The sequence below is a fragment of the Carcharhinus amblyrhynchos genome, chromosome 7, assembly GCF_965287045.1.
Source record: "Carcharhinus amblyrhynchos chromosome 7, sCarAmb.v2.hapA, whole genome shotgun sequence".
Lineage (NCBI taxonomy): Eukaryota > Metazoa > Chordata > Chondrichthyes > Carcharhiniformes > Carcharhinidae > Carcharhinus > Carcharhinus amblyrhynchos.
Window position 1 is genome coordinate 1,603,424 of NC_137330.1, and position 27,699 is coordinate 1,631,122.

The 27,699-nt window shown below is 41.8% G+C and overlaps 1 protein-coding gene across 3 annotated transcripts; it reads left to right on the forward strand.

The window, feature by feature from the left end:
* The first annotated feature begins 11,374 nt into the window (after positions 1-11,374).
* LOC145345364 (uncharacterized) lies at positions 11,375-27,465 on the forward strand. 3 transcript variants are annotated; one of them, XM_080193181.1, is made up of 6 exons: positions 11,375-11,415; positions 11,509-11,651; positions 14,106-14,266; positions 22,442-22,567; positions 22,673-22,718; positions 26,555-27,465. In XM_080193181.1, exons 2-4 carry the CDS (start codon positions 11,546-11,548, stop codon positions 22,556-22,558), a joined length of 384 nt encoding a protein of 127 aa, XP_080049307.1. In that variant the 5' UTR covers positions 11,375-11,415; positions 11,509-11,545; the 3' UTR covers positions 22,559-22,567; positions 22,673-22,718; positions 26,555-27,465. The 3 variants fall into 3 exon arrangements, with proteins under 3 accessions (XP_080049307.1, XP_080049309.1, XP_080049306.1); XM_080193183.1 differs by having other exon boundaries at positions 11,388-11,651; positions 22,442-22,572; XM_080193180.1 differs by having other exon boundaries at positions 11,388-11,651.
* The last annotated feature ends 234 nt before the right edge of the window (positions 27,466-27,699 follow it).

Genomic DNA, 27,699 nt, shown 5'->3' on the forward strand with positions numbered 1-27,699 from the left:
CAGTCAGCTTGTCCAAGTCGCCCTGCAGCCTCTTAGCATTCTTTTCACAGCACACACTGCCACACAGTTTAGTGTTGTCTGAATTTTAAGATATTGCATTAAATTCCTGTTCATTACTGATTACAAATTGGTTCAGATTGCTCGATTTCTGAAATCTGTGAATATTTGTAGAATTGAGAGGGCTTTCTCCCTCTGAACACTTGTTCAGTGACCCATTGGAGAAAATTCAGCACCGGATATCCTGCAGAGCAGTGCTGTGGGGCTGAGTCTTGTGACCCTGTCACTGGGCCTCTTTATTAAATTGAACTGTTCAGAGAATGAGAGCAGCAATGTTTTAAAATTTGAAATGTTCATACGTCCACACACAGTCTCGGTCTGGATCCATGCAATGACTTCAACTGATTTCTTCCATTTGTGCTGAACCGATTAGAGATGAAGCAGGAAATAATCAGATTAAGCAACCTTGTAAACACTGGAGTCTCCTGGAAGATGAGCATCAGATTCTGACATGGGTCTAGCTGGGAATTGTCCCAGAGGTTTAAATTTCTACTGGGGAATTCCCCTGCTGTATGAATGTCTGAGATATATTCAGAGATGCAAGCTTGCATTTTTCATGCAGTGCACACAGACACTCCATGTGAAATCTGTTCCGCCCACAGAGTCCGAGAACACAATTTCACACCAGTTGGTGAATGAACAGGCTGAGCACTGCCAGTAGACAGGAGAGGGTGGGCACAGAAAAAAGGAAGGCTGAGGGGCTGCCACTTCCCTCGAGGGGAACAGCCGCTGCATAGCTGTCTCAGGGAGCTGCAGGACTATGATATATTAACAGCCAGGCACTAATGATTTGATTTGATTTGATTTACTGTTATATGGCGAAAAGTATTGTTTTTTGTGTGCTATACAGACAAAGCACTCTGTTCATAGCAAAGAAAAGGAAAGTACAGAATATTGTGTTACAGTCATAGTTAGCGTGCAGAAAAAGATCAACTTAATGCGAGGTAGATCCATTCAAAAGTCCATTAGCAGCAGGAAGGAAGTTGTTCTTGAGTTGGTTGGTATACGATCTCGGACTTTTGTATCTTTTTCCGGATGGAAGAAGATGGAAGAGTGAATGTCCAGACTGCGTGCAGTCCTTAATTATGCTGGCTGCTTTTCTGAGGCAGTGGGAAGTGGAGACAGTGTCAATGGATGGAAAGCTGGTTTACGTGATGGATTGGGCTACACTCATGACCCTTTGTCATTCTTTGCGGTCCTGGGCAGAGCAGGAGCCATACCAAGCTGTGATACAACCAGAAATAATGTTTTCTATGATGCATCTGTAAAAGTTGGAGAGTGTTGTAGTGGACAGGTCAAATTTTGAGAAAGTAGACACGTAGGGCTTTCTTAACAATAGTGTCGGCATAGGGGGACCAAGACAGGTTGTTGGTGATCTGGACACCTAAAAACTTGAAGCTCTCAATTATTTCTACTTCATCCCCATTGATGTAGACAGGCCTGTTTTACACTACATTTTCCGAAATCGACAACTATCTCCTGTGTTTATTTGACATTCAGGGTGATTTTATTGTCATTGCACCAATTCATCAGATTCTCTACCTCATTCCTGTACTCCGCCTTGTCATTATTTGAGATCCAACCCACTACGGTGGTGTCATCAGCAAACTTGAAAATCGAGTCGGAGGGGATTTGGCCACACAGTCATAGGTGTATAAAGGAGTACAGTAGGGGGGCTGAGGGCAGAGTCTTGTGGGGCACCAGTATTAAGGATGATTGTGGAGGAGCTGTTGTTGTCTATCCTTAACGTTTGCGGCCTGTGGGTGAGAATGTTCAGGATCCAGTCCCAGAGGGAGAGCTGAACCCCAGACCAGAGTTTGGAGATGAGTTTTGTAGGAATAATGGTGTTGAAGGTTGAACTGTAATCAATAAATAAGAGTCTCGCATAGATGTCTTTGTCATCTGGGTGTTGAGTGCAGGGCCAGGGAGATGGCGCCTGCTGTAGACCTGTTGCAGTGGTAGGTGAACTGTAGAGGATCCAGGCAATCAGGGAGGCTGGAATTGATTCGTGCCATGACTACTGTGTGTCTAGGTAGCACATTCAAACACAAACCTCAGGCCCCAGACACCTTTTTAAATTTCATTTCAGTCCGGACACTTCATCCCACCCTTGATAACGATGAAACAAAAACGTAAAGGGTGCCTGGCCAATCGGATGCCCACTAACTGTAAAAGCACACATGCCACATCAGGTTGCGTTCAATTGGTCTCTTCATGGGCTAAATTGCTGTAGGCTGACGCATGCCTGACTCTTGCTCGTACTCAGTGACTGAAACATTGCGCCAGTGCATGTTGATGACAGGATCTGTGTCCCACAGCTTATCTCATAATTCCATGTACTTCCAGGTTGGACACTAGCATGAGCAAATTGAAACTTTGGCCCAGGGATAGATGTGTAGGATTTACCTGGAGAATGATCCAGGGAACGTTTGATAGTAGAAGACCTTGATAAATCCCTAACCTGAATTCTCAAACAGCCTAACTCATCAACATATTACATCCACCCCCCCCAACCCCCTATTAGCACAGCCTCATCAGTCCGCCCCTAATAGACCTCAAGTAACCTCCCACTCTGCAACCACCCCACCAACACGAGCACTTCTTGATCCCCCGCAACTACCTCCAGGACCAAATCTGACCAGTACATATCCCTCAACCTGACAGCACCCTCACACACTCTCTTGATGTTACAATCTCACCCTATAATTCCCTTAGCCATTGAGACAATCCGGTTCCCTTAGCAGAACGAACCTCGCAGCAAACCTCCTAATCTCCCCGCAACACCACCTGACTGGGCCTTCTGATGCTACTGTACATTTAAGAAATGCACTTTTTAAATTATATTCTCTGCAGTTTTAAGCAGGCACCCAGCTGTTTATTTAGAAGTCCTTTTATTGTCGTTTTAATGGTTTAAATGTGTTTTAAAATGGACATGGATTGTTGGAGGAAGAATGATTGAAAGGTCAGGTAATGGGAATTCTTTCACTTTCAGTGGGCTGTTGGCTCCTGTTTCAATTAAAAGGTGTTTTACTTCTGACTGGATGCAGTGTTCTGTCTCTCTTTCTTCTTGGTGTTTTGAGAAGCAGTTCATGTGTGTGTCAAGAAAGCTGCAGAATCCAACAGCTTCACATAAGCATCCTTGTTTTTGGTGTTAAATCTTTTGTAGGGGTATGTTTATAAGTAGGTTTGTTTGGTTAGATCATTTCATTTAGTTAATGTTTGTACAATATCATTTTTTTGTTCATAATTGGTAAAAGTTATTGCTAATCTTCTTTTTATATGTTAACTATATTCTTAAATAAGCTTTGTCTGCTAAAAGCTCCCTATTGGGTCATTTGAATCATATCTGGTGAAACATCTCATGCTTACTGTAGCCAAATTCAAAATGCAATACTTATGATCCAGACAGACATCATAAAATACCTTGGAATTTCTGACCTGGATTACTACAACTGGGGCCTCTTTGCAGGATTAAAATCTATATTCCTTGATTGATTTGAGATTAATGGTCTCAAATCAATGAGTGGTGAGCATATTTGTGTTTTCTTTTCAGTTGTATTCAGGTTCGAATAGAGGGGGCCCTGTGGGGGAACAGCTCTTTCAGAGGCTAAGTAGCTCCTGGGGGTGGAAAAAGGCACACAGGGTGTTTTACAAAAGGAAAAAGAGAGGAAAGGGAAAAAAAATAAAGAGTTTGAAGTTTGGAAACTGGTAACAAAAGTGACCATCAGCTTAAATTGGTGGAAATAAAGACAAAAGTACAGTTTCAGTATAGTGACAAGGACAGCGAGAGCATTGTACTCAAAGGCCCCGTGAAGATCGATTTAAATATGTTGACGTGTTGACAAATTTTGATGAGGGATCTTGAAGCCTTTTACATTTCATTTGAGAAACTGGCTAAACAAATGAAATGGCTACAGACCACATGGGTGTTACTGATTCAAAATAAGTTGATCAGTGGAGCTAGTGAAGTGTTTGCATCATGATTGGAGGAGGTATTCGGGAATTATGATCAGGTGAAAAAAGCCATTTAAATGCACATGAACTAGTGCCAGAAGCCTACAAACAACAGTTTAAAAAAAAATCGAAGAAAAAAACCTGGTCAAACTTGCATAGAATTTGAAAGAATCAGTGTAATTTTGATTGGATAAAGGCTTTGAAAATAGACCAGATGTATGAAGGTCTGAGAGAAATGATTATTTTGGAGGAGTTTAAAAATTCACTTCCTGATGTAGTGAGAACTCATGTGGAAGAGCAGAGGGTTAAAACTGTGAGGTTAGCAGCAGAAAGGGCAGACGATTATGAATTAGTTCATAAATCAAAGTTTTGTTTTTGACATCAGTTTCAGCCTATGAGGGATAGCAACTGGGGAAGAGAGAAATCCTCAGATGGCAAAGGACTGCTTTGGGAAATAATAAAGTCAGTGTACTTTAGGTTAAAAAGGAAACACAAGACGACGGAAGAGAAATGAAAAGCCTCAGATGTTTTAACTGTAATAAATTAGGCCATGCAAAGTCACAGGGCTGGTAGTTTAAGAAAAGTACTGGGAAGACTGGTGTGGTAAAACAGAAAATGCTAGTGGTGTTTGTTAAAGTGGTTAAGGAAAGCCCACTTGAGGTGAAAGAGATGCAAAAAGATGTACAGCCTGCTTATGAGTTGACTGATAAGAAGATGCCAGATCCCTTTCAAGAATTTACTTGTGTGGATAAAGTTTACTAACGTGTACCCAGAGAAGTAGGTATTTAAGTTAAAATTTTAAAACATATGAGAGCAAGTCAGTCTTTGGTAAGAGATAAGGAGTTATGCAGTTTGGAAGGAGTACTGCCAGATAATATGTGGGATTCAGGGTGAGAAGAGTTGTGTTCCATTATACAGGTGAGGTTGGAGAGAGTCCAGTGAAGACTGATAAAGTAGTAGTGGGAGTAATAGAGAAATTATCTTGTCCAGGAATATAGTTTATCTCGAGTAATGATATAGCTGGATCACCAGGTGGGAGTGATGCCTATTGTGGTTGAAAAGGCAGTGGAAAATCAAACAACTAAGTTGTTGAAGAATGCATATCCTGGGATTTCTCATGATTGTCTGGTAACAAGGCCACAAAGTCACAGGTTAAAACAAGAGGAAAAAAAAATCAAAGAGTGAAGATAAAGTGGGGGATGAGGTGGATATTTTTAGTTCAGAAAAGTTGGCAGAATTATAACAGAAGGATATAGAAATAAAACAGTTCTATCAGGAAGCATACATGGAGGAGGAATCTGAGTTTATACCAGAATGTTATTACCTTGAAAATAAAGTCTTAATGAGGAAATGGAAACCCCTACATATTCAGGCGGATGAGAAATGGGCAGAAGTTCATCAAGTGGTATTTCTGGTAGGGTACAGAAAGGAGATGTTGCACATAGCACATGAGGGACCAGTAGAAGGTCATTTGGGAGGAAGGAAAATTCAAGTTAAAATACAAAAAATTTTTTCTTGGCCTGGACAGAATAAAGATATGGTTAGATTTTGCTGGTTACGTCACACATGTCAAGTCATAGGGAAACCTGAAGAGGTAACAGAATTAGAGCCCTTAATAACCATTCCAGCAGTTGAGGAACCTTTTACAAGGGTCTTAATTAATTGCGTAGGATCCCTTCCTAAAACAAAAAATGGGACTCTATAGATTGACGATAATGGATGTGACTATTTGGTTTCAGTATTTCAGTTAAGAGGATTGGAGAGGAATTACTTAAATGTTTCATTCGGTATGGATTATCCACAGAAATACAATTAGATCAAAGATCCAATTTTACATCAAAGTCATTCAAAGAGGTTAGGGATAGCTTGGGAGTAGAACAATTTAAATCAAGTGCAGACATACAGAATTGCAAGGAATGTTGGAGCGGTGGCATCAAAATTTAAAAACAATATTAAGAGCTTATTGTCAATATTGGGGTGAAGGAATGCCGTGGAACTCTTTGCAATTAGGGATGCACCTAGTGAGTCAACCAAATTCAGTCCATTTGAATTAATTTTTGGTCATGTGGTAAGAGGACCATTTAAATTGATTAAAGGGAAATTGGTGAATCAGCGTTCTGACACAACGTTGTTGGACTATGCGTCAAATTTTAGGGAGAGGTTGAATAGAGCAGGTGAATTGGCTAAACATTTAAAAGTGGCACAGTATGCAATTAAACAAGTAGCGGATAAGAAATCAAAAATTGGTAGTCTTGCTAGTGGACATAACATCTTAGTACAACTACCAGTGATAGGAGAACCTTTAAAAGCAAGTTTTAGTGGGCCTTTTCAAATTGAAAGGAAATTGAGTGAGGTGAATTACTTAATAAGTATGTCAGATAGAAGGAAAACTCAGTGTCACGTGAATTTGATTGATAGGGAAGAAAGGCAGGAGGAGGACACTCCAAGTGAAGAACCAAATCCAGATGATTTTGAATTTGACATTCCCCAAATTAAATTGAGCAATGAGGAAGTTATTAAAAATTGGGATAAATTATTGTTACCTTCTAGGGGGAAACCAAAGTGACCTGGAAGAGTTATCACGTGGAAAAGTATGTCAGGATAAGTTGGGAAATATTAGAATGTTTATTCATGAGGTAGTTGTAGAAGGTACTCTTCCAATATCTTTGCAAACATAACCTTCAAGTTGGCACAAATCCAGATGGAGAAGCTGATGTTTGCTCCGTCGGAGGTGCAGCAGCCGGAATCCTTGATCGATCACATAAAATTGGTGGAGGTGGAGAAAGAGAACCAGAGCCAGTTACTGGACAATAATGTGAACAAAGAAAGTGAGCAGATGTGAAGACAGATACGAGCCAAGTTGACTGTTTTGGAACACGTTCCTGAGTTGTTTAAATTGCCCGAACATAAATTTCAGACTGTCAAAAGTAGCTCATCCATGTGAAGTGTAGATGAAATCAACATTCATGTGTAATCTCAAAAAGGAGATGGAGGAATGGTAGCATCGTACTACTATGGATCAAAGGAAAGGACAACAATGTGAAATTAGGCGGCTGCTGAAAATGTACCATCATTTGAAATGAATTGCTGGCATAATGTTGCTGTTCAGTGTGCACAGTTACATCCAGTGAAATAGTACTAAGCACAGCTGATGTTCAAATAACTCAGTGGTTTTTGCAGCAGCATAATTGCCACCAATGATCTTTAGAACCGTGGTTCAAATGGGATTTGACACCAAGGAAGACAATCTGTTATGTGTCTTTGCCAAAGAATGTGCAGAAAGTGGTGGTGCAGATCTAGGGAAAATGAAAGAGGCTAATTGCTTGGCACAGTTAGAGCTAAGGTCAATTGACAAGAAAGGGGACAGAGATAAAATGACCTTTCCAAATGACTCCGACTACCCATGTGTTAACCTGTTGATTGTGCCTAACTATCTGAGGTCACTGCTAGAGCTAATTTCATCATAATGGCAAAAGTCAGTTCGAATTTGGAATCAAAACAGGATTGAGGACTACAGGAATATCTTGGAGAGGAAGCAAAGTGTTGAGGAAAGAACAAAGGAATGCGTGTTTTGATGGTGGAAAACAAGGACTGAAACTGACTATCTTACTGTTTTGTTTGCAATGTTTTGACCTTGTAAAATGTATGTATATTTATTGTAGAGTACTAGTAGTATGAAACTGACAAGATTTGAAAAATGAAACCATCTTTGAATTTTAATGGTTTTTTTTTAAAAGGGGGAGGTGTGACACTATATCTGTAATCATGTTCTCTGCAGTTATAGCAGGCACCATGCTGTTTATTTAAAAGTCCTTTTATTGCTGTTTTAAATGGGATCTTAAAGGACATGAATTGTATAAGAAGAATGATTGACAGGTCAAGTGATGGGAGTTCTTTCTCTTTCAGCTTGGGCTGCTGTTTTAGTTAGGTGTTTTCCTTCTGGTTGGATGCAGTGTTCTGTCTCTCTCTACCTCTAGTGTTTTGGGAAACTGTTCTGACTTCAAGCTTCGTGTGTGTGTGTGTGTGTGTGTGTGTGTGTGTTAAGAATGTTGCAGAATCCAACAGCATCATGTCAGCATCCTTGTTCTGTGCGTTTTGTGCAGGGGTATGTTTATAAGTAGGTTTGTTTGGTTGGAACATTTCATCTAGTTGTTCATGTTTATACAATCCCATTTTTTTTGTTTGTAACTGGTAAAAGTTATTGCTAATTTTCTTTCTATATGTTAACTGTATGCTTAAACAAACTTTGTTTAATAAAAGCTCCCTAGGGTCATTTGAATCATACCAGAAGTGAAGTAGTCTCATACTATCCTAGCCATATTCAAAGTGCAAAACTTGTGATCCAGGCACATTTCCAGAAATACTGTGGACTTTCTGACCTGGATTTTAACAGACCTGAATATCCTCCTGACCACCAACTATCCCCCACTGTTCTCAAGATCACCTGACTAATCACACCAGCTTTTGCAGCTACCCCACCAGTCCTGGGGAAAATATGCAGCAGCTTCAGGTTCTTGAAGAGTTGGGAGAATGTTGCACAGTGGTAATCGTATCATTTCTGCTGCTTGGAAGATTCAGGACAATTTATACTTTAAAATTCCATTTACATTTTAATTGTTGCACTAAATATTAACACACAATGCAATGAACCCTGTAGATGGCACACCATACACCTGTCACTGTTCATTGATGGTGAAGGGATTGAGTGTTTGTGAAAGGGATGGCAAACAAGTGTGCTGCTTTGTCCTAGATGGTGTTAAGCTTAGTGTTGTTGGAAATGCACTTATGTAGGCAAGTGGACATATTACGTTACACGTCTGAATTGTGACTTGTAGCTGGTGAATAGGCTTTGACAGCCAGTAGGGAAGTTACTTGCTGCAAAATTCCTAGCTTCTGATTTACTCTTGAGATCAGTATTTATATGGCTAGTCCAGTTGAGTTTCTGGTCAACGGTAATCAGGAGGTGCATCATTTCATGGCAAAGAAAGATAAATGTTGACTAAATTTGAATCATTTACCATACAAGAGACAATCATTGTTTGTTTTCCGTGACTGGTATACAAGAACATCCAAATTCCTTTGTATGTCAACATTTCCCAATCTATCACCATTTAAACAATACTCTGACATTCTGTTTCTCCAGGCAAAGTAGCCATGATGAAAGACCCGCACTCCAAAAGCTTGTGATTCCAAAAAAAAATCTGTTGGACTTTAACCTGGTGTTGTGCAACTTCTTACACCGGTCAAAGTGAATAACGTCACATTTATCCACGTTATACTGCATCTGCCATGTATTTCCCACTCACTCAGCTTGTATAAATCACCCTGAAGCCTCTTAAGGCTAGTCAAGGTGTAAAAGCTGCACAGCAAGCCAGGGAGAACAGAAGACTTGGGGAAAACTGAGGCAGAAAGGAGTGGGGGAGGGGGTAGAATGAGTGGAACCAATTGAGGTTAGAAAACATTTCTACAAATCTAGCATTCATGAAATTTGTAATAAATTTTGTGGTAACCGAGCAGTGGGTGTTGGTGAATTATCAATCTGATCAGTAGATTGTTAAATCAATGCATCAAAAGGTTATGAGTCAAAGACAAGTACAATAAATACATTAGCAGATCAGCAATGATCTCATTGGAAGAAACAGCAAACACTTAAGAACATAAGAACATGAGAAATAGGAGCAGGAGTAGGCCATCTAGCCCTTCGAGCCTGCCCCGCCATTCAATAAGATCATGGCTGATCTGTCGCTGCTCAGTTCCACTTTCCCACCCTCTCCCCATAACCCTTAATCCCCTCTCTTATCAAAAACCCATCAACCCGCGTCTTAAAAATATTTAGCGAGGCAGCCTCCACCACTTCAACGGGTGGTGTTGGGACTGTTAAATTACTTCTGTTCTTGTCAGTTTGCAAATACCTGAGGTGTAGTTCCTTGATGTGATAAGATTCCTCAATTAACTCTTGCTGATGCTGGAACAGAAAGACTGATGGGTGAAAAGTAAAATAATCTTGTTCCACAAGATTAGTCCAGACAGTGGAGAGTGGGAACTGTGATGGCTGGGAGAGATTGATAAGATTGAGGTTTTCAGCGTTTAGACACAAGGAAGACACTTCAATTCAATCCATGGAAACCAATGTTCTTGGCACAGCAACAGCGAAAAGGAATGTGGGACTTTATACATTTCTGATTAAATCCACAGAATTCCCACACAGCAGAAGGAGGCCATTCAATCTGTGCCCACTGAACAGCTTACCCAGATACATCCCACCCCCACTCTATGCCCATAACCGCATGCATTTACTTTTCAACCTACACATCATTGGCCACTGAGAACCAATCCAACTAACCAACACATCTTTCAAATGTGGGAGCAAAGTGCAGCACCAGGAGGAAACTCACGCATTCATGGGGAGTAAGTGGAAACTCCTCACAGTCAGCAGAGGCTGGAATCGAACCCAGTTCCCCGGCATTGCGGGGCAACAGTGATAACCACCGTGCCGGTGTTACCCCTCTCCGAACTATTCCGTTTCTCTCACTCAGTGTGAGTCATTCTGTTTCTCTCTGAGAAATTCGTACTGTTTTTCTCTCTCTCTGAGCAATTCTCACTGTTTTTCTCTCTCTGTGAGAGATTCTCTCCGTTTCTCTCACTGTTTCTCTACTATTTTCCGGGTTGAATTCTGCGCCATTCAGTGATCATGAGTCGACGCAAGCTTCTTATTGGTTGCCGATGGCTGATTGACACCCAGGTGCGCCAATCGCCAGATGGGATCACAGATGTCCCGCATATGGGTGGAGTCACGCGCCTCGGCCGTTAAATCGCCTTCACGCGACCGGCACACTGTGAGAGCCGTCACCAACCCCCCTCCCGACAATGCGCATGTGTAGAATTACAGAGCTAGGCAACGGCGCGGTTGTGCTGTGTGTGCACGCGCAAAGCTCAGGAACGGTGCGGCTCTGTTCAGTGTGCTTGTGTGCAAAGTAAGAAACCTCACAACACCAGGTTAGAGTCCAACCAGCTTATTGGGTTTATTTGCACGTATGTGCAAAGTCAGGGAACGGTGCGGGTCCGCTCAATATGCGCACGCACACTGCATGCAGATTATAGCTTTACAGCCAATAGCATATTGGTTGTACAGACTCGCATTCTAATCAGTATTTTGTAAAGTGTGCGTGTCTTTTTCTGCCCTGTTTGTGATCAGAACTCCCCACTCACCTTCCGAAAACTAGTGGCGTTGACTACCAAATAAAACTGTCGGAGTGGTGTTGTGAGTCTCCTTACTACGCATGCGCAAAGCCAGGGAACGGCGTTGTTCCGCTCTGCGCATGCGCAAAGGCAGGGCGGCGCGGCTCCGCCCAGTGTGCGCATGCGCTGGACTGCCCCCTCAGCGCGAGCGGATTCTGATCACCGGTAAGAATGAGTTTGAATATTGCTCATGTTAGTCTGATAATAGCCAATTAACTGGATTATAATATTGATTGAACCTCTTATCCCTAAAACAAGCACTGTTTCTGGAGATTAATCCTCCGTTGGAGAGAAAATGGTGAACTTCAGCTTTCCACTCGAAATGAAACTGAACCTGAGGCTGGATTTGAACCCAGGACCTGGAGGGAGCAGCGCTAACCACTGTGTCACCGTGCCCCTGGGTAAATATTTAATCACTACTTTCAGATTCTGATCAGGTGTCTTCTGTGACTTTGATAAGAGCTGTTTTAGTGTGGTGGTAGAACTGGAAACTTGATTACAGGGATTCAGACAAGTTCCAGGAAAGCTGTGTGTGCATTTAAGAGGTAATGGTAGGTCTATTGGAGAGAAAGAAAGGCTGGACATGAACCAAAGGTTTTCGGAAACAGAAAACAGACGAGGATTCATAGTATGGGCTGTTTGAACAATGAAAATTTTGAAGTTTATTTATTGATGTCACAAGTAGGCTACCTTGAAGTTACTGTGAAAATCTTCTAGTCGACACAGTCCGGCACCTGTTTGGGTAACGCTGAGTAATGTTGTGCCTGCTGCACAGTCTGCTCTAATCCTTAAAGGGTGGACAAATAACCGCGAGTAGATGTCTTGTTAGTATGACTGATTTATTTAAGATGCAATCAATAATCACCCAAGCAACATTAAGTTATTTTTTACCAAAAACACTAGCGTTCAAGTCCAATACAAGACCTTGATTTAACTTTATGACTAGCAAGTACCGAAGCAGATATTGGCCTTTATCTATGCATTGGTCTCAGTCGCTCTCTGCATTGCCTGGTCTGGCACTCTGGTCTGGTCTTCCTTCTCAGAAGCGGTGGCTCTCCTCGTTGCTGGCGATGGTCACCATTATTGTAGCTTGTTCGTGGGGTCAGAGAGCAAGATTCTTGGTTGCGTAGCATCCTTTATACCCCGTTGGGTTTCATGCTGCTTTTGGCCATTGCTAGTCAATTGATCAGGACTTGATCATCCTGATCGATAAAGTCTAATCAGGTGCTGCCACACTAATCTCTGGGTGTGCCCCCAGTGACCATGCCTACTGGTGCTGGGGAGCCCTTAGAATACACATCTTCCTCCCAAATAAGGGGTTAAGGTGCCCCTATGTCTGATAAACAACCCAGTTTGACCAGAGAGTCTCTTTTGTCCTGGAGATGTCCCATATCCTGTGTATTCATTCATCTGGATTGCAGCCTGTTTACCTTTGTCTTTCAGGCTGCAGCCTGTCGTTTTGACTCTTGCCCAATTGTCCCAGAGTGCTTTACAAATCGCCATTTTAGATGGCCAATGCAGTTAACCAACATGAATCTTTTGGACTGTGGGAGGAAACTGGAACATCTAGAGGCAACCCATGCAGACAGGGGAAGAACACACACACACACACACACACACACACACACACACACACACACACACACACACACACACACACAAGCCTGAGCCCCTGGTACCGTGAGGCAGCCGTTCAAGCCACTGTGCTGCAGTCAGATCAATCACTGACCTCTTTATGATGTTTGTGAAATTGTAGCTCCCAAAATACATTCAGGATATCACCTTGCTGCTTAAAGTTAGAAAGAAGGCATTTTCATTTTTCTATTTCCATTTAACCCTCCTGCTAATATATTTATTTCGGAGCATCAGGCATTGAGCATATCTGTTACAATCATGGCTGGAATTTCGGACAGGGACAAATATCTAATAGCTCCAAACAGAATTGGATTGGACAAAGGTAAGTTCAGAAAATACTTCAAAGTATACTTGCTACCCTGGCAAAGGATCCAGATCTCATGCAAACAGGAAGTGAGAACAGGACACCAAAAATGTACTAAAAACCAGTTGAGCTGGTGTGTTGAAAGTATTGGATAGGGAAATGCATTTAGACATTATTTAAATGGATTCCCAGAAGCAATTTGAACAGACTTTGCTAAACTTTCAATCATGGTGTTAAAAGCAGATTATTAACCTTGTAATGAAATTCAGTAACAGGACTTAGAGATGGGTGAGTAAACATCTAGTCTGGCCAGGATGATGCACATTGTGGTGCTCTGCAAGAGCCTGTGTTATGCTGTCAACTAATCACCATATTTATTAACGACCTAGATGATGGAATTATGAAATGCATCTAAATTTGATTTGACAGAAAGATAGGTGGCAGTGCAGAGGAAACATGCAGAAATTTGTTGGTAGATTAAGTAAATTGCACGATTGTGGCAAGTAGATTTCAATATAGGTAAACATAATATCCTCCACTCTGTAAAAGGGTTAGAATCAGGCTTGAATTGGAAGACTAGGAACCATGAAACTGTAGAGAAACTTGGAAATCCATGTAGGTTATTAATGTCATGTACAGGCAAAAAGCAAAATCCAAAACTTAATAGAATATTGGCTGTTGTAGCCAGGGGACAAGAACATTTTGAGATATGAATATTTTACATGCTATTAAAGTTTCTGAACTAATTAACCAACGACACATTGAGTCACAAATTAGCTGCAATATCACTGAGTGTTTTTAAGATTTTTCAAAAGATGTTTGGTAATGTGGCTCCCAGTGGGTTGTTATAAAAGGAGTGTACCAGCTAAGATATAAACTCGATAATGTGTTTAATTTTTCTCATTTGCATTCACAGATCCAAACTTCACTGAGTTTCTGGGAAAGCGTGAAAATTACAAACTATTCCAATTGACAGAATTTTATCAGGACAGCCTGGAACAGGCGGTTGAAGAAGGGGTGGAAGGGCTCGGTTTTATGTTAACAAACGAGGACTATTTCAATGGCCAAGAATATCATGTAAGTGAGGATGGCAATGAGTTTAGTCTATTCTAATGTTCATATATATGGCTGGACTGGTAACAAATACATTGCTAGATGATTGATGACCAGTTTTGTCTAGTTACTCTCCTGAAACAATTTATGTCAGTACAACTACAGTGCTGGCGTGAACCAAACAATATGAAACACATGTCCAAGTTGATCCATTCCACAAAAGAGAGGCAAATTCAACTAAGATTAGCATCTCACTAATTAGTCAAGTGACTGAATATGTCTTTGGCAGTGCTTCAAAGTGGTACTTTATTCACTTATTTACGGGATGTTGGTGTCGCTAGCTAGGCCAATATTTATTGCCATTATCTAGTTGCCCTTGACAAGGTGGTGGTGAGCGTCCTTCATGAACTGTTGTAGTCCCATGTGGTATAGGTACGTAGTGCTATTAGGGAGGGAGTACCAGCATTTTGACCCAGTGACTGAAGGAATGATGATATATTTCCTAGTCCTGATGGTGAGTGTACTGACTCTGTGCAAATTGAAGCATACACTGTCAGGACCACTTGGCTGCGGATCTTCTGACAGCTTTGGTCAATTCATGAAGCAAAAAGTTTTATCCCAGAGATGAAGTCCTGGCATCATGGCAGATTTTGGTCAAGTGTCATCAAGGAATGCTGGGAAAATGGAAACTGGGGTTAAATATTCTACTGGTTGGGGTCTAACCTTGCACAAAGGAAAACAGTGTTATTTGTTTGAGGCCAATTATGTGACATCACTGAAGGAGATCCTCAATGATTCAACTGCTTCATAATCCTCCCTCCATCAGATGGTTGGAAACAGAGATGGTTTCTGATGATTTATACAGTGAACAACTCCACTTGCAACACCTTAGAGACAGCAAGAGCTGAACAAAATCCTGCATACCAAGTGTTCAGTGACATTTCTGCCACACAAGTGAGGCAATGATCATCTCAATAGAGAATCTAAAGATATCCCCTAAATGGGGGCACAGTGGTTAGCACTGCTGCTTCACAGCGTCAGAGACCAACGTTCAGCGTATAAGACAGTACACAAGGTATGCTGCAGCAACTTTGATAGCACCTCCAAAACCTATGAAATCAACCAAAAGGGAAAATGCTGGAAAATCTCAGCAGGTCTGGCAGCATCTTTGAGGAGAGAAAAGAGCTGATGTCTTGAGTTCAGATGACCCTTTGTCAAAGCTAAAAGCATAAAAAATGGGAGATATACTGCAGGGGGTGGGAATGAAAGATGTCATAGCCACAAAAACAAAGGAAAAAGCTGCTAATGGCAGTCCATAGAGAAAATAGGAGGTGTGAACAAAGTGTGAAATCTGAGGGTAAGCTGTGACAGATGGAGATGTGGGGAGATGGGTGGGAGAGAGGTAAAATTCAGAAAGGTGGGGGGAAGGGGTAAGCCAAGGGGGAAAAATAGGGGAAAAAGCGGGAGGGAGTAAATAAAGAAAAGTTAAACAACAGTTAAAAATTAAATGAGATGAAAACAAATGGGTCAAGGGGGGAGAAAACTAATCATCTGAAGCTGTTGAATTTGATGTTGAGACCGGAAGGCTGTAAAGTGCCTAGCTGGAAGATGAGATGCTGTTCATCCAGTTTGCATTGAGTTTCGCTGGAACGTTGCAGTAAACCAAGGACAGACACATGGGTGTGGTAGTAGGATTGTGTTAAAATAGCAAGCAATGGAAAGGTCAGGGTCCTGATTGCGCACAGACCAAAGATGCTCAGCAATGCTATCATCCAGTCTATGTTTAGTCTCTCCAACATACTCCACATTTGGAGAAGCAAATGCAGTAGATCAAATTGAAGGGTGCAAGCAAAATGTTGCTTAACCTGGAATGAGTGTTTTGGAACTTCCATTCAAGCATGGAAGAGATAAAGGGGCAGTTATTTACACTATCTATTATTTGCATAGGAAGGTGCCTTGGGTGATGGGAAAGGTGTTGGGTATAGTGGAGTTTCTAATATGTGCTCCTTTCTCAACCTTGGTTTCCCATCCACAGTTGTTGACAGGGCCCTCAACAACATTTGGTCCTTCACCCCCTCCCCTCCCTTCCAGAACAGAGAGTCCTGCTTGTTCTCACATTTCACTCCACCAGCCTCTGCGTGCAAAGCATCCTCCACTATTTTCTCCAACTCCAACGTATCTTCACTGCACTGACTGTAGCTGACCAGAAGGTGTCTCACTACCACCTTTTTAATGGACAATAAAAACTTAGCCAGTGACACCCACAAGCTATGAATGAATAAATAAGAACGTTACCTCAGATTATATGATTAGTGCATTCCAGCAATCATTTTTTTTTAAATGAATCAACAGTTTGCATCTTCTCCTCCTTGGGGAATCTGACCCTCGGATCAACTGTTCACTAACTGAAATATTATTTCCTCTGAATTTAACGCTGTTTGAGCTCAGGCTCGGTCCCCCGTTTTTACTGCTCAAAGTTCTGTGATTCTATAAACTGAAAAATAGATGAGATCACCTCAATCTTATCTTTAAGTGAAAATATGTCCAGTTTTACTCAAACTCTTAATTTGATCCCTTCATTCAGTTGCTTTCTTGCAGAATCCATTCGTACTGAGACAACCAGAATTGCATGGCCACAACAATAAAAGAAAAAAAGCATGTATTTATCTAACGATTTTCATATCCACCAGGTGTCTCAACTCTTTACAGTCATTGAAGTTTAGTGACAGCTGTAATGTAGGAAACACAGCAGGCAATTTGCACGCATCAATTTCTCACAAACAGAAAGGTGACAATGATGACTTTATGTATTTCTTTACGGTGTTTATTGAGCACTAGCTCCCCTATTCTTTTCTGAAATAGTGTGATGGGATCTTTTTCATCCATTGGAGCAGGCAGATTGTACCTCATGTTAAAATTTAATCTGATAGACAGCACTTTCAACAGTTCAGTACGTAGTGGAGTGTAAGCCTTACTTTTTGTGTTCCAAAACTATCCCCAATTTTAGAAAGATCATTTCCTCATTCAGATCAATTCCAACGACACAGGCCAACGGACGTGTGGACTGCTTTTTCCCTGCTGCCGTCAGACTTTTGAATGGACCTACCTTGCATTAATTTGATCTTTCTCTACACCCTAACGCTACATTTTGCACCCTCTCCTGTTCTTAACTATGAACGGTATGCTTTGTCTATTTAGAGCACAAGAAACAGTACTTTTCACTGTATACTGATACATGTGACAATAATAAATCGAATCATTATTAGCCCAATAATTACACCCAATCAACATAAGACAGGACAGGACGATGGCAGAGTGGTTGGCACTGCTGCCTTACAGTGCCGGGGACCCAGGTTCCATTCTGCCCTCTGGTAACTATATGGAGTTTGCATGTTCTCCCTGTGTCAGAATGTGTTTCCGGTTGCCTCCCACAGTCCATTGATGTGCGGATTGGGTTGATTGGCAATGCTTAATTACCCCTCCATGTCAAGGGTAACTATGTGGGGTTACAAGGATTGTTTGCCTTGGTGACATTGTTGTTGGTGCAGGCGTGATGAGCCAAATAGCCTGGTTGTGCACAATAGGGATTCTATGATCTGATTTGATTCCAGTGCTACTACTTGGAATTATTGCAATGTTAGATCGTTGTAAAGATAAATATGGAAGAGAACTGACAAAGGGGAAAGGGATCAAAAGAGCAAATTTTGTGAATTTGAAACAATATTCTGAAGTGATGAAAATAGCCAGCAAAATCTGTCAGTATTTGTACAAAGGATAGTGGCATGGTTTGGATATAATTGTGTGGGGTGAAAGCAGAAGAGTTGTAATGGGGCTAGAGAATGGAGAGAGCAGAGGTAACTGTAAGAGGAAACTACTCCATGGTAAATTCAGAACTTTAGATGACTAAAGGAAGAGCCTGTGATATTAGAAAAGCTGTTTAAAAACGGGATGACTGAGGTTATAGAAATTGTGAAACACAAACCAGGGAAATAACCCAAAGAAAAACATTGGGACAGAAATTAAACAGCTGTTTCCCCCATTGATGTTGTAACTTCATTTCATCACCTACTTTGAGATTCATGATAATTCCAACCAGCTCATCTCCTCATTTAATCTGCTCAGCCTGAGTTTAATTATTGCAAAATTCTCAAATGCCCACATTAGCAATGACTGCTGAACATACAGATTCATTCCGGGATGATAATGTAGTCAGTCTGTGTGACATACTCATGTTCAAAGTGTATTCAGTTGATTTGAACATAAGAACATAAGAAATAGGAGCAGGAGTAGGCCATCCAGCCCTTCGAGCCTGCCCCGCCATTTAATAAGATCATGGCTGATCTGTCGTGGCTCAGTTCCACATTCCTGCCCTCTCTCCATAACCCTTAATCCCCTTGCTTATCAAAAACCCGTCAACCCTCATCTTAAAAATATTTAGCGAGGCAGCCTCCACCACTTCAACGGGCAGAGAATTCCAGAGATTCACCACCCTTTGAGTGAAGAAGTTCCTCTTCAACTCCGTTCTAAACCGCCCCCCCTTTATCTTGAGGCTGTGCCCCCTAGTCCTACTGTCCTTTCTGAGCGGGAAGAGCCTCTCCACCTCTATCCTATCCATCCCATTCATCATCTTATACGTCTCAATGGGATCTCCCCTCATTCTTCTAAACTCTAACGAGTACAAGCCTAGTTTATTCAGCCTCTCCTCATAGCTCAACCCCCTCAACTCCGGTATCAGTCTAGTAAACCTCCTCTGCACTCCCTCCAAGGCCAAGATATCCTTGCGTAAGTGCGGCGACCAAAACTGCACACAGCACTCCAGCTGCGGCCTCACCAATGCCCTATACAGCTGACTTTCCTTGTACCTTTCTCTTCAATTCCCAGCACCAAGAAGTTGAGCTTTTTGAAAGTTTATTAACGCAGAGGTTCTGCATGTTGTTACCTAGCCCAGTGTTTATTGTCCATTCATCATTGCTCTTGAGAAGGTGATCGTGATCTCCCTCCTTGTGCTGCTGCAGCCGATGTGGTGTAGTCACTCTGCGAATTCCCGGTTCCTAACCTGCTCTTGTAGCCAAGTTACTCTCATGGCCCTGCCTTTATGTACATAATGTCTCTGACTGATAACCCAGAGACTTAGGCTAATGCTGTGGGGACACACCTTCATCGCTTACCATAGCAGCTGATAGGAATTAAAATAACTATTACTGCAGCTAGCTTTTAATTTTAGATTTATTAGAGACCATGAAAGTATTGTGCATTGACATAAAAACCCATTTAGTTCACTGGTGTACTTTGGCGAATGAAATCTATTATTCTCGCTTGGCCCAAATGTTACTGCGTCTCCTCAACAATGCGACTAACTCTTAAATACCGTCTAAAGTAGTGTAGCAAGCCACTCAGTTGCATCAAACAGCTACAAAGTCCAAAAGGAATGAAACCGGATGGGTTGCCTGAAAAAGGCTATGATATATCCAGTCCTGTTGGGAATCTTTGCAATGTCAATGTGGAACATGGCATAATTTGGAGAGCTCTTCCACAGACTAGTCCGGAAGTCACACCCAGTATTACTTAATATGCCTTGCCCTACTGACAGAAAATACCCACAGTGGTGGCAGCACAATGCTATACAATCAGGAGGAGATTTCCCTGGAAGACTTTAACATGGAGTCTGTACTGCATGAAGTTCCACTAATCATGTTCAAACAGGGGCCAGGGAACTCTCTTCCATGCCTCTTTAGCTGATGAATCAATATTTATCAATATTGAACAACATTTGGTGGAAATAGTGAAACTGGCAAAATCAATGTACGCTGTGTGGGGGAAGCTCAATTTCCATCATTAAGTGCCTCATTACCAAATATAAAAACACAAACTCAGTTTACACGATAATGGTTGGAATGCGAGTCTTTACTTGTAATCAAGTCTTAAAGGTACAGACAGTGTGAGTGGAAAGAGCATTAAGCAAAGGTTAGAGATGTATATTGTCTCCAGACAGGACAGTAAGTGGGATTTTACAACCCAAGCAAGTCGTGGGGGTTACAGATAGCATAACATGAACCCAAGATCCCAGTTGAAGCTGAACTGTGCTTAATGCTGTCTCCACTGACATTGTCTGTACCTTGTAAAGACTTGCGTTCCAACTATTATTTTGTAAATTGAGTTTGTGTCATTAGATGCTCTGTTTGTGAACAGAACTCCCACTTTCCTGACAAAGGAGCAGTGCTCTGAAAGCTAGTGGCTTTTGCTACCAAATAAACCTGTTGGGCTTTAACTTGGTGTTGTGAGATTTCTTACTGTACTTACCCCAGTCCAACACCAGCATCTCCACATCAAGTCATACAGGACATAAGTGTAGCTGGCATTCCCAGCAGGTGGTGAGGAAATCATAAGAAGGAAAAATACTTACTTGACCTCATTCCTCTCATCCTGCCTGTCACAGATGTATCTTCCCATGACTAAGGCACTACCTTGAGAAAACAAAGTCCCAACCTCACATTGAGCTGCCAGCACAACTGGCCCCTGATCATGAGCACCATCTACTCACTTCTCCATGTGAAGCCCAATCTGTTCTAGCAGACTACCAGCAACTGTTGAAAGAGCTTACCTTGGATATCCCCATTTCTCACCTCCCAGGATCTGGTATAAACTCAGTGATGTGTCAGTGCATCCTTGTTTATCCTCACAGAATTCCAAATGCACAACTCTTGTGTTTCTTTTTTAAACAGCTTCACTGCTCCCAGGGAGGTGAACTGAAACAGCTTCAGAATCAACAGGGGTTGCCACGTGAGTGGCACTGGAAAAAAATTGACATTTTGTAGGACTGAATCAGTCAAAGCCAGGATTCCATGGAGCACCACGGAGCACTATGGACCAGCAGCAGCTGAATTGTGTATTACCATTATCTGTAATCTCATGACCTGGTATGTACCTTGCCCTAATATTAAACCAGGGACAATGAACCAGTAATGACGACTGCCAATGGGATGCCTGGGGCAGCACTGGATATACCTAAAAATGTAAAAAAAAACACTGGTGAAAGTGCATTAAAGGACTACTTGCATACTATGCAGCAGAATCAGAATGTGATAGGTAGAGTTAAGTGACCTGACAACCAATGGATTAGATTCAAGTTCTGCGTTCCTGCCACGTTCCTTCGTGGCTGTTGTGGAAGATTAAGTAACCAACTGGAGCAGGAAGCTCACAAATATCCCCATCCCCAGTGATAGTGAAGCTGGTACATCACTGCATAGGACAAAACTGAAGCATTTGTAGTTATCTTTAGCCAGAAGTACCAAATGGATTACCCATCTTGACTGTCCTTTGACATCCCCAACAATTCAGATGCTAGCCTTCAGCTGGTTTGATTCACTTCATGTGATACCTTGAAACAGTGGAAATAGATGGATACTATCAAGTCTATGGGCCATGACGTTCTGATAAAAATGCTTCATCAGTGAACTTCCCTCCATCTTTAAGGTAAGAAGTAGGGATGTCTGCTGGTGGTTGCACAATGTTCACAATTTGCAGCAACTTGGATACTGAAGCAATTTTCACACGCATACCAGAACACCTGGACAGTACTTAAGCTTAGGCTGTTACATGCATGCTGCAAAAATGCCAGGCAATGACAAGCATCAAAAGAAACTCCGTCCATCCTTGCTTAATGTTGAAAAACTGAAATGGACAAGGCATATAAACACTGATGATTAGACCAGGTCAGAGGCTGCGAATCCTAGGAGAGTAACTCTTTTGGAGGCACCTTCCAAACAAGGTCTACCACGTAGAAGACTCTCTTTCACTGTAAATCACCAACTGTGACAACAGAATGTTGTTGAGAAATGAGGAAGTTAATGCGAGATAGGAGTGGATCATATTTAGTGTCATGTTGGACACAAGGAAAAGGAAACTAATCAAATTGCAGAAAAACTAATTAAAATTACTGAAGGCTATCTGTGATTACTCCCTTTGAAATTATACATTTATTGATGACTGTGGCTAATTCATATTTATTTGAGATTAAGGACTGAATCAAGATTTGATTTTTATTCCGTGTTCATTGTGGATCGGGATCCGGCTCAGTGACTGCTTTCTGTGCTGCAAACAATTGGGTAATCCAATCATCTGAGGGATTTTTTTTTTCCTTCTTTCTCAGTCTTTATCTTTCACTCTGCTTCTCAATATATTCCTCATTATTCTTTACAGAAAGCCACTGAGCTCGCAGAGAAGGGAAACTGGGCGGACAGTTCCAAACTTCTCCTCAATCTGGCGATGGAGAAAGGATCTTGGGCTTGCAGGGTGCAAAGTTGGATAAAATACTAATAGAATGTGGTATGGTAAAAACACATCATGAATTCATTTTGAGATTCAAACATTGCAGATTTTATTGTAATATCGCACAGACCTGATTTCATGAAATGTTATTCCTTTCATCAGGCTCTGATCCATTTGTATATATGAACATCGGACACTCATCTGAAAGGTAAGAAATGACTAGGGAGATCCCAAACTGTTTATTTCACTTTTGAGAATCTGAATGACTATTGTTCATTGTTATTTGATTTGTTATTGTCACACGTATTTGGATACGTTGAAATGTATTGTTTGGCGCGAAAGAAACATACCGTTCATAAAGTACATCGGGGAGAAGGTGCAGTATAGTGTGTTGTAGTTACAGGTAGGATGAAGAGAAAGATCAGCTTAATATATGATAGATCCTTTCAAAAGTCTGATGGCTGCCATCAGACTTTTGAAAGGATCTATTCTATATTAAGCTGATCTTTCAGGGAAGAAGCTGTTCTTGAAACTGTTGGTCTGCGTTTTCAGACTTTTCTATCTTTTTCCCAATGGGAAGAAGATGAAAGAGAGTATATCAGGGGTTCGTGGGGTCTTTGACTATGCAGGCTGTTTTTCCTGAGGCACCAGAAACAGTTGATGGAGTAAGTGGAGTGAAGGCTGGTTGTATGATGGGCTACATTCACAAACCTTTTGCAGTTTCTTGTGGTCTTACTCAAAGCAGGAGTCATACCAAACTGTGATACATCCAGAAAAGATGGGGCATCTAAAAATTGGTGACAGTCGTAGTGGACATGTCAAATTTCCTTAGCCTTCTGAGAAAGTAGAGGCATTGGTGAGCTTTTTTAACTATAACATCGGTGTGGAGGGACCAGGACACACTTTCAGAATTTTGTTTTAATTTAGTTTACTTTTAGTTGTCAGAATTTGGGAATTGGAAAATCTAAGTCTCGGAATCAGGGTTAATTATTGTTTGAATTTATAATCAATCCTCTGCTGTTATGCGTAAGTTCAAGTTACAATTCATACGGCCATATGAATTAGGAACAAGAGTAAGCCACTCAGCCCTTCTAGCCTGCCCCACCATTCAATAAAGCCATGGCTGATCGGATTCTAATCTCCACTGCACGTTCCTGTCCACCCCAGATTACCTTTCACCCATTTGTTAATGAAGAAGCTACTAGCTGTGCTATGAAATATTCAAAGATTCTGTTTCCACAGCTTTTTGATGTAGAGATTTCCAAAGACCCTTTGAGAGGAAATTTCTCCCGAACTCTGTTTTAAAAGAGTGAACCCTTATTGATGAACAGTGACCCCCATTTGTAAATTTTACCACAAGTGGAAACAGCCTCTCCACAATCATCCTGTCAATACTTCTCAGGAAGATTAAATCAAGTTGTCTCTGAATCTTCTAAACATCAGTGAAAGTGTGCTTGGTCTGATGCATGACAATTAAAATCCACACTGCATAATTGTCAGTCTGACATGCACTCACGCTCCCACTCTCTCACTGTCCCTCACACTCTTCCATACACACACACTCTCACTCGGTCACTCAATGACATTCATTACCAAACATTCTCATTTACTCTTAATTATCGTCATACTCACTCAGCTACTATTCTTTTCTCACTGTCTCCCCACTTACGTCCTATCGCTCACACTGTACCTCTCAATATAACTCACTCTCTCTCACTCAAACCTCCACAAACTAACACACTCTTTCTCACACTGCTTCACACACTCACATACTTTCTCTCATTCTTAAACAGCATGCTTGTATTTGCCATGCTACAATCTGTGGTCTGTTCCAAGAATCTACAGAATTTTGGAACATGATAACCAAAGTATAAATCTATTTCTGTGGCCAGCTCCTTTAGTACTGTGGGATGTTGATTATCAGGCCCTGGGGATTTATCGGCTTTCAGTCCCATTAATTTTTCTAGCACCATTGTTCCAGTAATACTAATTGCTGTACATTCCTCTGTCCCATTAGACCACTGATTCCTTTGCATTCCTGTTAGCTCATGTTTCTTTCTGCCTTCCATTTTTGCCTTCTACTTTGCTGTCATTCATTTTGACCTTTTGTTTCCCTTCAGTCTTCCCGCTCAGATTCCCATCTAGGTTAAACCCCGTCCAACAGTACTTGCGAACACCCTGAAGGATATTGGCTGTGGACCAGCTGCGTGCAAACCTTCCAGTTTCTACAGGTCTTATCTTTCCCACAATCAGTGCCAGCATCTCAGGAATACAAATCTCTCCCTCTTACGTGACCTTTCCAATCATGTATTCATCTCCTATTCCTTCTTTCTCTAGCCCATGGCACTGGGAGTAATCCTGAGGTTACTACCTTTTGAGCTGCTGATTTTTAAATGATGTCCTACTTCCAACATTCCATCTTGAAGATCTCATCATCATCTTACTTGTGTTGGTACTGATATGAACCACAACATCTGGCTGTTTGGCCTCCCTTCAGAATGCCTTGCATTCTCTCTTTCATACACTCAAACTCTCCTCACATTCACTGTTTTCTCTCTCTCACACTCTGGTACTCTAAGGGCTTTATTTTACCATTTTGATTCTAAGTGCTGGGCGGACTTGAAACTGAGAGCGTTTTGGATCAGACTTTTAGACCCGGTCTGAAGCACCCACATATGCACTCTGCCTGAAAAAACATCAATTCCAAATCGTGCTGCGCAAACCTGTGGGCGCATTTAATGCACCTGAACACCTGCAGTTCTGATTGGAGCCTTCAACTGCTCATGCGCAGAGAAAAGATAGAATGTGCCTCCCCCTGCTGCATTGCTCTCGGGCCGGTTAATGCCTCCCCTTGGCCCCCACAGACATAGCCCCATCCCCATAACATTAGTGACCCCCTTAACCCCTACCCCCTTTGCCACCCAGACCTATCATGGGCCCCTTCCCCCTCAGTGATCTCAGGCAGAGTAGCAGTGGACCCCCACCTCCTCTCCCCATCGATCTCAAGCAGAGCCATCAGGTGCTCAGCAATTACCACGTCACTAACTGGAGCGCCCAAATTGAACTTTTGTACAGCATGTCTGTTTCACGCTGACTATGGATGGGCAAACGCGATGGCAAAGGGGGAAGTGTCGGTAAGGTTGCTCATGCAGCTTATTAAGTCAATTTAAATACATTAATTGCTGTTGTGCCCATTTCGGGCGCAGTCCCGATCACGGTTATTTTTGAGCCTTGTAAAGTGGGAACTGGTGCTGAAGTGGGTGCGATCGTGCTACTTGACTCGCGCCTGATTTTACCAAGTTTTCGTGCCCAAGCACGGGCAAAATTTGATAAAATTGGGCCCTTAGTGTCCTCCACACATTTTCTCTGCACTGTATTTCACCTTCTCTTGCAGTCTCCCTCACGATGCTCAAACGTACATATCTTTCTCTCTCCCGTGCACACAGTCACATAACATACTTTTTTTTTCTTACACTCTTGCTGTTACACGTAAGATCTGTCTCTCACACTCTGTCTTTTTTACACTCTCTCACACACATGCAAACTTATGCGCCAAAGGGAGTCTAGTCTGTCTCTCTGGCCTCTGGCTGATCCCTGACCTGGCCTCACTCCTGTTACTTGCTTCCACACTCTGAGCTTTGGAGCCAGAAAATATGACCCCACACCCTCCCTCCCCAAGACTACTTCTGATTGGAAGAGCAAATTCACAGCATTTTTCGAATGAATTCTATTGATATTCAGTGATTATAAAAACAAAGTGTTGGAATGATTCTGTAGATCTGGCAGCATCAGTGCAAAGCGAAACAGAGTTTTAAGTCTGATGTGAATTCGTTGGAGCTGAGTCTACCCAGCGCAGTTTAGCTGACCAATTCAGTGGGTTGAGGAGTTGGATTTCACCAGCACCAGTTTGATCGACACAGTTCTCTGTTGAAACTGAATTAAATCGACTTGCAATATTTTATCAATTAATAAAATTTTAGTGAGAAGTAATTAGGATGTCAACTTAACTAACATTGAGAAATTTTCTGTCTATTCTAACTATAGATGTACAACAAAAACACAAGGACACGCTCCGGATACAAACTGAAACACTGAGTGAACACTATTCTAATCAAGGAAAAGGTTAGGATTTTCCAGCTGGTCGATCGACATGCTGAACTAACAGTCATTTCTACTGTTCAAGATCAGACACTCGTAGAACATGAACTGCGGGAAAGAGGCCAGGACCATGAAGAATGGAGAGAAACATCTCCAGAGAGAACTAGAAAGAAGCCGAACTGATCTACTGTTCCAGAGCAGTTTTTCCCAAAGAAAATCCCAATCTGGGAGTTCAGCAACAGTTAGCAGAATCCCAGGAATTGGAAAAATAACAATGATGCAAAAGATTGTTTATGACTGGGCCACTGAGAAAATGTATCCATACTTGTTTTGAGTTTTAAATTCCAGGATTTGAACACTATTAATTGTTGAATAAACCAGAGGACTATGATACTGGAGCAGTATCCTTACTTTGGAAATGTTCTGGGAGAGCTCTGGAAGTAGCCAGAGGGACTGCTGTTTATATTCAATGAATTCAATATTGATTTTGCTGACAATCGAAGAAATACAGAACCTCAGTACATGTGCACAGATCCTGAATGCTGGTGTGAAGTGTCTGACATTATGTACAGTTTAATACAGCACAAGCTACTCCCAGGATGTTCAGTGCTAGTGACCACCCCACTGTATTATGTTTATAGGAAAAGGCTGAGATCAGTGTCTGGGCTGAAATCCTGGGATTTGTGATGAACAGAAGTAATTTTTCAAGCAGCAGCTGTTTTCAAACATGTGGAGTAGAGTGAGATCCTGTACACTATGTGCTACAACCATTCCTACTGCTAAATCTTCGGTCTGTCACTGGGTCCCTTCTTCACAGTAAGAAGTCTCACGACACCAGTTAAAGTCCAACCAGTTTATTCGATAGTAAGCCCACAAGCTTTCGAGGTTTGCCCCTTCGTCAGGTGAGTGGAGAGTTCTGGTCTCGAATATATGCTCTGTCTGAGACAAGAACTCTCCACTCACCTGACGAAGGGGCAAACCCCGAAAACTTTTGGGTTTACTATCAAAAACTGGTTGGACTTTAACCTGGTGTTGTGAGACTTCTTACTGTGATTACCTCAGTCCAACGCCTGCATCTCCACATCATCCCT

What these genes read in the sequence shown, in the direction of transcription:
- LOC145345364 (XM_080193181.1), top strand. Translation starts at nt 11,546, where the DNA reads ATGGTGAACTTCAGCTTTCCACTCGAAATGAAACTGAACCTGAGGCTG. An exon ending in CTGTGTCACCGTGCCCCTGG is followed by an intron (nt 11,652 to 14,105) that starts GTAAATATTTAA and finishes TTGCATTCACAG; the next exon opens with ATCCAAACTTCACTGAGTTT. An exon ending in TCAATGGCCAAGAATATCAT is followed by an intron (nt 14,267 to 22,441) that starts GTAAGTGAGGAT and finishes TATTCTTTACAG; the next exon opens with AAAGCCACTGAGCTCGCAGA.